We start from the raw sequence: 12,108 nt of genomic DNA on the forward strand, positions 1-12,108 counted from the left end.
TAAAACATTTGGGGTAGTGAAAGTGGTGAACAAAAAATGCTTGCCTTATGGACTCTAGGACAGCCTATAAAAATTTAGTGCTACTGTAAATCCTCACACCTCTTCTTGGTTTACAAGAAAATCTGTATTTGCATCATATGTTTGTGCAGTGATCTGGGAATTATTTAGATGCTGAATCAATCCAAGATCAATATTATTCTCAGTACCTGCTATGACAAGGTGGTTTCCACAGCTGAACTATGTCACTGCAAAGAGTGAATAAATTACACTTTTTAATGCTTTTTTTTTCTTTTTAATTTAGGAAAGAGCATGCCAATCAGAGCCTACACCTTGTAAAAACTTTTCAGCCAATGCTAACCAGGTATATCCTTTTGACTTTATTAACCACTTTGGAATATATACAGGAAGATTGTTGTCTTTGTGTTCCTTGTACTGGAATGAACTCCTACACTGTGGCTTTGATTTCTGGTTTGAGTTGGAGAACAAACTAACATGGCATTCCTTTTTGCCTTTTTGGGTAAACTTTATTTCTAAAGTCAGGTGTCTCTGTTCAGCTGGTTTTGATTGTTCACTCAACACCACCCCCTCGCTGGTTTGTTTTAGAAGGCTTTAAATGCATAGAAATGGAGAACCACGCTGTGAAAATGGTTCTGGGCTCAGCAAGAGCTGAGCTGAAGTCTTCAGGAACTGCAACTGCTTCTTGCAGGCACTGACTCCTCCTGGGACATGGCTGTCTTTGGGATGGGGAGCACTCAGTTGTTGAAAAGTTTCAGTATATGGTGGGTAAGCTGGTCATTTAGGAAAAGCTATGGTCCAACATTCCCTACCTGCTTGAGGAAGTGGGAATGTACTAGTTTATCCATGATTAAGATCTGTTCCATAATTGTTTTCCATTACTTTCTCTATCTATTAAAAATATATATATATAAAAATTCTGCGTGACATTTTACACATGAAGTATGCTGTAGCTTTCATTGGAAAGGGAATCCAGCCAGTTCCACTGACTGCTTCTCACAAATATTTGCAAAATGTATCTGTGTATATACACTGATAAAAATCTTGTGTTGAAGTGCATTATCAAAGTACCCTGGGAACACCCAGGAGAAAGTTTTAGGTAATGACAGCAACTAAAATGCTACTGTAAGCAGGTGATAGGAGGAAGTGGGAAGGTGTCTTTGTCAAGCTGGAGATTGTAACCCAGTTTGTTCCTGAACTTGAATTCACAGAGTAACGGGCCTGAGAGCCTTCTTCCTTTCAGCTTGAGTTTTCTTTCTTTCTTTCTTTTTTTTTTTTTGACAGTGAGTTGACCTCAGAATTGGAGAATATAGAAATTTTGCATGGAATTTTTGAAAGCTAAGAGGAAATTCTTTTTATTTTCCTGATAAAAAACAGTTTAACATAAGCTGTTTTTTCCTCAGCTCTTTTGCCTTCTTGTTCTTCCTTGTGCTCATAATTTCTTCTTACATATCTCCTGTTCACTCTTTTCATCACATCTTCTTTTGTCCTTCCCTTGATACTTGGAACATCTTTTCTTCTCACTTTCACCTGCAAATTTATGACACAATGCACATTTTCTTGCTACAGGTTTTCTTCTACTTTATATATGCCAACATTTTAATCTCCTTTTTGAATTTGAGTCATACTCCCTCTCTTAAGATGATGTGTCAGATTTAGATCACTGTTTCTCTTTGCTGAAAGTAATATAACTGCTTCACATACAGTACTAGCACTGCAATACTAATGAATAATTCTCAAGTGGAAAAATTACTTTTGGATCTACTCAAGTAAGACATTCCTGGCATGTGGCTTAGCAGAAGATGTTGAACTGCTCTCAGTTTCCATTTCATCATATGCTTCAGAGTAAGAGTCCAAGATTTCAATTGTGTTAAGCAGCTGCAATTTAATTTTCCAACACCACATGAGAAATGTCATAGAGCAGATGTTTAATGCATGTTTCCTATTAAACACTGTACATTAGACAAACAGAATGTCTTACAAAGAAGATACGGAGTCAAAGCACCAAGGAGAGTGTTGGGAAAATGAAATTATTAGTAATATAATACTTTGTTCTCCAAAAGTGAGACATGCCACATCAAGCTTTAAATACACAGTTTTAGTCCTTTTTTTTGTCGTCTGTCTTTCAGCTGATCCTGGTGACAACATTACTGTTGTGAAAATTATCTTTTTTTTTTTTTTTTTTTTTTGGATGGTGTGGATGATTTTTTTTCTGGAGTAAAATCAAGTCCTTAGAAATTCTGCCTCTTATCTTTCTCTCAGTGGGAGATCTATGATGCCTATATGGAGGAGCTTCAGAAAATGGAAAAGTCGAAAGAGAAAGAAAAACCAAAAGCTCAGTTAAGAAAGAAAGAGGAGAAGAAGAGGGGAAGAAAGTTAACTTCACTGGAATTACAGGTATATTTCACAGCTCTAGAAGTAGCATGCTGAGAGTGGTAGTGAATGCTTCCATCATGCAAGTCAGGTGGAATGTAGCAACTCATGCTGACTGTGCAGCAAGTTCTGTCAGTTGGCAGGTAACTAACCTAAGAGATGCAACAACTATTTTTTGCTAGGAACCATATTTCCCAAACAGGATTTATTCCATTTTTTATTTGTTGTATTTTTTAAAGGAATGCAAAACAGTGCAAAGCTGTAATCTTGATTTCAAAGCTCATTTCCAAGAAAGATCTGTAGCTTTCTTTTTTGTGCATTACCATGTTTGTGTCTCATTTTTGATTAGCATGTGAGGGGTAAAAGAATGAAATAAGTAGAAACACTCTTTGACTTTATACAGACTTGTCCATGGGATGTGGAAGCATTAAGTATAGCCTTCTAATCTGAAAGGCAAAGAAACTTAGAATTTCTTCAAAATGCTGCTAAAACAATGTATTAAAATACATTTTGCTATTTTTTTTTATTTTAATGATAATGCTATGTAATTATAATGTAAGTATTTTATAGTTGTGTATGTGTAAATTTCGTATAAGAGACGCACAGAGTTCAGTTCACGGCTTGCCCCTACCATAAGTGTAGGTGTATCAGAGTAACTAAGATACACCTTTGTAATGTAAGCTGGCTCCTGAGGTGGACTTTAGCACTTTCATACCATACACTGATTCAGCTGTAGAGGATTTGGCTGCCTGAGCTCTCCCAGTAGCACCCTGCCCTTAAAAGTCTTGCAGTTTAAACAGACCAGAAACATGTTCTCACAGGCTTCCTCCTGTGCATAGTGCCATTGATATTCACAGTACTTTCTAAAACTAATAAACCTTTCACCTGAGTGTGAGAACTAAGCCTGAAGTCAACGATACAATTATGGGCTTAAAGAGTGGAGTTCTTAAAGTTGACCAATAAAATGAAATAAAATTCCACCAATGAAACCATATTGTAAAAAAACTACTGCATGCTCAACTGACAACAGTGGGAAGCTGAAATCAATGCATCTATGATCCCTCCCTTTGGTGCTTTGCCTTTCAGTTGTTGCATTTTCCAGGGTGATTACAGGGAAACCAGAAAGTGAATACAAAGAAAAAGTGTAATAGAAATCTCTTTGTGCAGAGACAGTATTCGAAACTGAAATGCACTGTGAAACTGGTGGGGTGGTTTGAAGTGTACGAAAAAGCCACTGAATCTTCCAGTCGCTAGCTGGAAACTTCCAACATGGAGTAATCCAAAGCATCCAGGCGTTACGGTCTGGTTATGAGTAGCTCTATATGCATTTTGGAACTGTCATCATGAGGATGTTGAATTGCTCAAGTGTGTGCAGAGAAGAGCAACAAAACTGTTGAGGGGATTAGAAAACAAGTGTTATGAAGAGCAGCTGAGGGAAATGGCTTAGTCTGGAGGAGGGGAGGCTGAGGGGAGACCTTACTGCTCTCTACAACTCCCTGAAAGGAGGTTGTAGTGAGGAGATTGCCAGTTTTTTCTCTCAGGTGACAAGCAATAGGACACAGGTGAGATGGTACACCAGGGGAGGTTTAGGTTGGATGTTAGGAAGAATTTCTTCATGGAGAAGGTGGTATAACATTGGAACAGGCTACCCAAGAAGAGGTGTAGACTCTGTCCTTAAGGTATTTTAAAGACATGGATGTGGCACTAAGGGACATGGTTTAGTGATATGACTTGGTAGGTTAGGTTGATAGTAGGACTTGATGATTGTGAAGGTCTTTCCCAACCTAGATGATTCTATGGAAATTAAAGATTGATGGCATCAGAATCTGTACCTCTAGTCTCAAGTTAGCAAATGGAATAGCGGGCTTCCAAATTCTGACTCAGAGGTTATATAGTTCTGGCTACACGTAGTGATAGGAAAAAAAGTTCTTCTGGCTAAACATTTTCTGAGGACTTTCTGCCTTTGACTGTTGCAGAAGAGGAGCTGTGCAGTCTCAGGCAGGAAATATAGACGATCTGTACAATAGCTAAAATCAAGGAACCCATGACTAGAAGCAGTTATTGATTTCCACTGTTATTTCTGTATCAACTAAGTAGACAGTGGAGCTACTGAGACAGTACTGAATTTAGCCCTAAGGGAGGAAGAGTATAGAGTGAGCAGATATTACCAGAGGTAGATCACTGATGGAAGCTCTTGCTGTGGTAAGAGGCCATGAAAGAGAACATCCAAGCTCTGTAGCTGCAGTTTGAGATGATAGTAGGAGTTAGGTGAGGAATTAGAAATGATGGAATAAAACACAAGAAAAACAGTACTAGTACTGAGTTAGAGGCCAAAAGAACAGATGACTGGCTGAGGAGGAAAATAATCTATAAAAGAATGCAGCCAAAGGCGGAGAAGAGAAAGAGCTTTGATAGTTGAACAGAAGGGGACTGCTATGGGAGAAGAGGTAGAATTAGGCCATGGATTACACTGTGGAATGAGGAGAAAAAGCAGGAAACAAATGGTTTGACAAAGCAGAAGAGATAGGCAGGCAGAAGTTAAAGGAATTGAGATTACCAGGATTCCAGCTGAATGAAGGATAAGAATAATATAAAGAAGAAGACGACTGAAAGACAGAAAGTGTTTGACTGGAGTCTGTGATAGACTTTCAGAAATCTTTTGATCTGCCTGTCATTGAAATAGATCTAGAGAGAAGAGGATGTGCTATGCTACATCCAAGAGCAGGGATATAATGTTTAAATTTTTTCCTCAGTTTTCAATAAAGGCAGCAAAATAGAACATGGAGAAGATTGAATACCAAAGAGAAATTATATGAAATCTGAAAATAGCTTAAAGCGGGGAGAACTAGGCAGAAGTGTTGTATCTGCTTGTCCTGTTCTTACAGTTCCTGAGCCATCTGCTTATGCCTCTGATTATAGAGAGGCTCCCAGCCCAGAGATAGTCTTGGTCTGATCCAGTATGACCCTCCTTATGTTGTTATGTGAGCACTGAAATTACCTTGTTTGACGTAGATGCAAAATTAAGTAAAGAGCTTAATGCTGTTGAGTTGATGCAAGCTAGCTCCTTTTACCCTTGAGATGACTAGACATAAAATCACAAGTCTGACAATAAGGACTTTTAACAGATCTATCAAGAGGAGGGTGGAGCTATGTAATTGGAGAATAGCAGGGCCAGATGATGTGTAAGAGAAGTAAAAATGATTCCACTGGTCTAACCTTTAACAGTGCATGGTAGTAGAGTTAATTTGGAGAGGAGGAATACAAAATTGGGAGTAAATATGAAATGAAACAGAGTATGTGTTTAACAAAGTAGACTGTGTCCAAATAATCTCATCATCTTTTGATAGGGGAAAAGTTGTTTCCTTAAAAATGGAAGTACAATAAAGTTAATCCTAAAGATCTGTAGATCTATTGCTGTATAACATCTCTGAGGAAATGATTAGGTAAACTGGAAAGGCTGTTACTACTACAGATTGGGAAGGACTGGTGGAGAGGGAGGCTGTGCGTTTTGGAGTATTAAAAAAAGTCTTAGATGAAGTGAGAGCTTACTGCTTGAAATGAAAGGGAGAAAAATGAATCTATCTGAATCTGGTGAGTTGTGGTGTGGATATAAAAATAAAGGTGCATTGCTGAAAAATCTTGTGTGAGGGATAGCAGAGGAATAATATTTCTGTTACATCTATCCCACTACAGCATTACTTCTTTCTGAGATATGCCCAGTGAGATAGCCCAGATCACAGGGTCATAACTATAATTTGGAAGCTCACGGACAGTCACTAGTTATTTTTGTAATAACAGCAGAAAACCAAATGCAATTAACCTTCATATTAGTGTTTGCCTGCTTCTGTTCAACCGAATGACAGGATAAGTTATTACCAACATCCTTGTCTTCATTCCACTGTTTACAGCATGTCAGTATTAAGAACAAATAATAAAACCAAACAGAGTATAATTCTAGAAAGTAACAGCTGCTTGACAGGATTCAGAGCAGGGGCCTCTGTTTGGGATTTGCAGTGGATGCTTGCAGTGTATGGAGGTGTTGGCTGGGCAAGAGATCGCAACACACCTGTACTATATTTTCTCTTTGAAAGCCTGGAATTCTTGTAGTACCCATATATGTGTAGCAAGAGATATGAGCTGTTACTGCAGTGGTTTTAGGGGGGAGTTTGGTTATACAGTTATAGATCAGCAGAAGCCTTGTTCCATGCTCCAGTTAAGTGGTGTTGCACATTGCAACTGGCCAGCTGCTGACAGGCAAACATGAAACAATTAGTGTTAATGAATAGTACAGCAAACCCAGAACATTTATTTTCAAAGTATAAACCCATTAACTATCTTAACAGATGATTCCAATAACATTATTGCTGTTCAAAAAATAATTTATGCACAGAAGTAAGTAAAACAAATGTATTAGCTGATAAGCTCTCATTATATGTGGCCCTACAAAGAAAAGAAATCAGGTTCAAACAGATCTTTGAAAAAAGATAAATTTGGCCTATCACTTTCATGGAAGATTTATTTCAGTAAGATACAGAATAAATCAACCTGAAATAGCAAAGGATCAAGTGAGAAAATAACTTACTCTGATACAGCTTAGTGCCAAAAATGTGGTTATTCATGACTGCATTGCTCACAGCATAGCTACCTAATAAGAAAGCTGACTTAAAGCTCTTTCAATTCATCTGGACAGTTTTCTGCATTGCAGAAAGCCTTCAATTGAATGATGCATTGTTTCTGCATCTACAGAGTTTTGTTGTCGTTTTTTTTTTTTTAGTTTAAAGCCTACTTCCCAGTGACAACAACAACAAAAAGATTTTATAGATGTTTCAGGACCTAGCATTCATCTTTGGGAACACAATAAAGTAATCCTTGTCTTCTGCTTTACAGTCCAGAATGGATTCTCAGGTTGGAAATGCAGAAAGTTTGCAGTGCAGTTTTCATTGCAAATGTAAGAGAAAAGATCTACAGTTCTGCCCATGTCTGTTGGGTACAGCACTGCCATTCTTTTCCAGCTCCTTCCAAAAGCACAAGCGTGTTAAAAAAGAAGAGAGTTTATCCTACTTAGTAGGTGAATGGAAGACAGCATAGATAGCACACCTGATGAACCAGCAGCACTCCAGGGGTTCCATTCCTTATTCCCAGTAACTATTATTTTTTCAGTGTTTATTGCTCTTCTCTTTTTCTAAATCAAGCTCTAACCTTTTCAGCACTTAACCTGTGTCAGCTAAGCTCACTTAGAGCAATATGCTGGTGGCAGCCCACGCCATTTCTGTAGTCATGATCCCAGTATTACTGGAGAAGTGTTAGCAAAGGTGAATTGCTTTTTTTTCTACAAAGTATGTTAGAGAGAGACAGATCTTATTGTGGCAGAGGCAGTAATAGCAACTTAAAGTCAAAAGAGTGAAACCCCAGCAACGGAGAATATTGATTTCTGCTTGGGATGTTTCAAGTATCCTCTTTCTCTCCCTCCTTAATTTCTGTCAATACTTATGAAGTCGTAGTGTCTAAGGAATATTTTGCAGAAAATCAAACTGTGTTAAAATTTAAAAATATACATCCCTGTACTTTCTGAAATTCTGAACATGACAGTAAACTCTGTGCAGTTCTCAAGAAGTTCTCCCACTGACCTGGGCAAAACATGAGGAACATAATAGTGGTCACATTATGTGGTTGGGGCTCTAACCACGAGTGAATGTGTAAGAAAGGCTAAGAACACAGCAAGTGTATATGTACCCTTCCCTGACCCGAATATTCTTCCAGCATTCAACTACTTTCAGCTTTTTCCTGGAGTTGATATTGTTTGGCACATAGATAGAAATATGTGTTCAATCTTCCCTGAATCCATGTAGAATTTTTGCATCTGCTACACCCCTTGACAAGGAGTTGCACAGATGTCATCCTGCTGTAAATTGCCTCATTTTCTTTGTTTCTAAGTTGACTTCCACTAACTTTTCTTGACAGCCCTAGTTTTGTACTGGAAATGTTAACGACTATTCAGTCACTGTCCATCATCTCTGGACTATTTAGCATTTCACAGACTTGTCTCATGTCTTTCAAAGCTGACTCTTCTCCAGACTGGCAAGTCCCAGCCTACTCAATTTTTCTGGGAACAGAAACTATCCTGGATCATGGGTCACCTCTACTGCCCTTCTGTGAACTCTTCCAAGTTCTACTTTATCTTTTCTGAGGTGGGAGAAGACTATACAAATTAACAAAGACACAGGCAAACTATGTAATCATAAGAAGTGTTGTAGATTATAGAACTGCTTTTTTTTTCCTTTGTCCTGTCATCTTTCTGTATGGGCTTTATGCTCTTTGCCACAAGACTTTGTCTCTCTTGAGCCTGTTCAGGGCCCTCAAAAGAAGCAGAGGATTGAGATGCACATAATCCAAAGCCATGTTCTTGGTTCTGATAGTGGCTGTGTAGTGTCGTTTTGGCAAGTCATTTCATTTTTTATTTTTATGTTTAGGGCAATCTCTGGGCTGTGCGAAGGATGACAAGTTTCTTTTTACTGTCGTGACTGTGGGGGAGATCATACTGTGCTGGCAGTTGTTGGTTCCTGGCAGGGGTTAGAAGATGAAAGACTTCGAAACCCTGCTGGGGCTTTGGGGCAGCAGTAGAATTTAGAGGGGGATTCAGGTCCTTGGAGCAACATGCTGTCAAAACACTTTGCATGTACTTTGGCATTCTCGCATCATTTTGCAAAGCTGTTCTGGCATTGCCCTCACAGTCCCAGGCTGTCTGGGGAACTTTAAGCTCTGTCCTTCCAGTTGCTGGCATGAAGATTTTGCCCGACTTCTGGTTAGTCCAGCTTGAATTTTGCTCTGTTTACTCAAACACATGCACAGAATAGAGAACATAATAATACAGAAAAAATAATCAGGAATAGAGTTTAATAAGAAGATGGGATAAGACTGTTGTGATCAGGCACAGGGCTCACTCAGACAGGTATACCAACCAGCTGTGTGCTGGTGGTTACACAGTTAACCAGGGCTACTGGCCTTGCAAAATGCCACTCCCCAAAAGGTCTCCCATGCCATACCTGAAGCACTACCTGAACACATTCCCACATGGAGGTTTGCCCACTTGCGGTGTTCTCTAGTGAGGAAGGTGGGATTTTCCACAGTATCAAAGCATTTTCCATAAAAGCTGGACAGCAAGCTGCACTTTGCATCTTTATTATATATATTGTATGAGCTCATGGATCTGTGTATGCACTGAACTGGAATTAACAGTGATTAATGGGAGGATTTCTACATCCTGTGATCTTTACTTAAAACAGGATACCCTAAAGCTCTGCAGGCAAATAAAAGGGGTTGCTAATACATGATCAAACATGATTGTATTACTGCAGCTAATGAACTGTTATCAAGTGAGATGGAGGATGGATTAAGTACATGCTTTTAGCTCATCCCATCATGAAACAGATTGGATAAGTTGAGGAAGTTAAGACTCTAACTTTCATAGACGAGCACCTTGCAATTGAGCTAAATCAGACACAAACACTGAAGTTAGTATATCTCAGGTATGAATGGCACCTTGCTGAACTTAATATAGATTTGTTGCCTTAATTCAAGTGCCCTTATCATTAGGTAGTAGTGTGAGGAGCTTCAATTTATCCTGTACTCAAGGTGGAAAGACTCAAGCTTTTCTGTCACAAAAGGTCTGAAGGACTTGAAACCTATGGGATAGACATTTTCTGTTATTTGTTTATCTTTTCCACAGAGTGATGATATAACCAAGATCTCCAATGCTGCAAAAATAATGGAGCGGATGGTGAATCAGAACATATTTGATGACATTGCACAAGGTACGGCCCTACTGGGAGATGATGTTTGCTCTCAAAACAGAATTCCTGCAGATGAGTGGCCATAACTGTTGCAAGAGTCACAACAGGTCCTCTGGGAAAGGTGGCTCTTAGTAAAAGAAGCAGGCAGGGATTTTGGTGAAAGATACCAAGGCAGTGGTTAGCAGTGGAAGATTGGAGCACAGTGCCTTTATGTGAAAACTGGTTTGTTGCCTTATGCTATGCTGGTGTCTCCAATACTGAATGTTAAACAAATAGAGCTAAAATGAGCAGGTGTAGCAACCTGCTGGCTCACACAAGGCAAGCAGGACAGCAAGCTGCAGTTGTTCAAAAGGCATGCATGTCAGCCCTGCTCTGTGCAGACTGGGCCAGCAGGTCTGGTAAGCATTGTCTTTCCTCAGCACATAGTTCCCTCCTGGATGCAGGTCTTGGTGGCAAAGCAGCCAGTGCAGAGCAACCCTCATGTAATCACAGAATCATAGGAGCTGTAAGGGACCTCTGGAGATCACTGAGTACAACTCCTCTACTAAAGCAGGTTCCCTACAATAGGTTACAGTAAGAAAGTATCCAGGTGGGTTTTGAGCATCTCCAGAGAGGGAGACTCCCCAGCCTTTCTGATCAGCCTGTTCCAGTGCTGTTACCCTCACAGTGAAGGTGTTCATGTTCAAATGGATCCTCCTGTGTTCCAGCTTGTGCCCATTGTCCCTTGTCCTGTCACTGGGTACCACCAAAAAAGCCTGACCCCATCAACTTGACTCTCAGTTGTTCCTCTTAAGGAAGGTGCTCCAGGCCCTCAATCATCTCTGTTGCCATTTCTGCTCTCCTGCTGGACTACAGGTCCCAATCACAGGGACATATGTAGTACTGATGCTATTTTGCAAGGGTTTTCATGTCTTTGCTCAGCTCCCTCTTGAAAGGCTGCATCTAGCTCTGAGAATGACTTGGAACTACTTCTTGCTCTCACTGCTGCTTTCTTATTCATTCTGTGTCTACTTTTCAGACCATCAGCCTTTTGTCTGAGGACTTGGTCCTTGGTAAAGTGCAGGACTTAAGTGTTGTTTTGGAGTGCAACTTTAAGACTGAGACAGCTTTTATAGAATCATAGAATCACCAAGGTTGGAAAAGACCTACAAGATCATCCAGTCCAACCGTCAACCGTCCAGTCAATTCAGTCCAACCAGTCCAACCGTTATACTAACAATTGTGTTGTATCGAGGCTGTGAGAATGACAGATTCTTTTCAAGCTCATCTGGTACTCCACTATGGTTATGTATTTCAGATTTTTTCCATGAGACTTATTCTTTGATTTTTGGTTTTAGATTTTAAATATTTTGAGGATGCCTCCGATGAATACAGGGACCAAAAGGGAACTCTCCTCCCACTCTGGAAGTTCCAGTATGACAAAACCAAGAGACTTGCAGTTACTGCCATCTCCTGGTAAGTCTCCTTAATGCAAACTTGCTCTCAGTTTTGTATAGTGGAATTGTCATGCCACCTTACAAAGCAGTGTTGATTTCTGTGGAAACACTTTTTTGAGTAATTACAGTCATCTTCTTTGACAGCATCTAAACATGACACGCACTTCTGGATGGGAAGCACCTTGTGTGAGGCTGAATGTGTCAAGCTTGGGGTTTAGCAAAAGGTGAAGACAGGACAGGTGTGGGGCAGTGCTAGGCCAAACTGAGCACAGTTAGCAGAGCAAATAAGTGTCCTTTCTTGGGAAAGCTGAGATAGACGGGTCATATCCTTGGATAATATGCTGTAATAATCAATCCTGAAAAGCCCAAGGAAGGAGGAGAGATGGTGCCTTTTTGACAAGTATTAACACAAGAGACGTAAAGCAGCAGAAAGGGAAATGCAAACATTGCATGTGCCAGTTACATTATCACCATATGCTGTAAGATGCTGAGGC

The 12,108-nt window shown here is 39.8% G+C and overlaps 1 protein-coding gene across 5 annotated transcripts in view; it reads left to right on the plus strand.

Moving 5' to 3' along the window:
- The window catches only part of DNAI1 (dynein axonemal intermediate chain 1), a 139,903-nt gene that overhangs the window by 24,248 nt on the left and 103,547 nt on the right, over positions 1-12,108 (plus strand). For all 5 annotated transcript variants that reach the window (XM_021379428.1, XM_021379429.1, XM_021379427.1 and 2 more), the window contains exons 8-11: positions 302-361; positions 2,278-2,412; positions 10,115-10,199; positions 11,516-11,633. In XM_021379428.1, coding sequence (XP_021235103.1) covers positions 302-361; positions 2,278-2,412; positions 10,115-10,199; positions 11,516-11,633 — 398 coding nt within the window. The remainder of the gene's footprint in view (positions 1-301; positions 362-2,277; positions 2,413-10,114; positions 10,200-11,515; positions 11,634-12,108) is intronic.

This window comes from Numida meleagris, chromosome Z (genome assembly GCF_002078875.1).
Source record: "Numida meleagris isolate 19003 breed g44 Domestic line chromosome Z, NumMel1.0, whole genome shotgun sequence".
NCBI classification, from domain to species: domain Eukaryota; kingdom Metazoa; phylum Chordata; class Aves; order Galliformes; family Numididae; genus Numida; species Numida meleagris.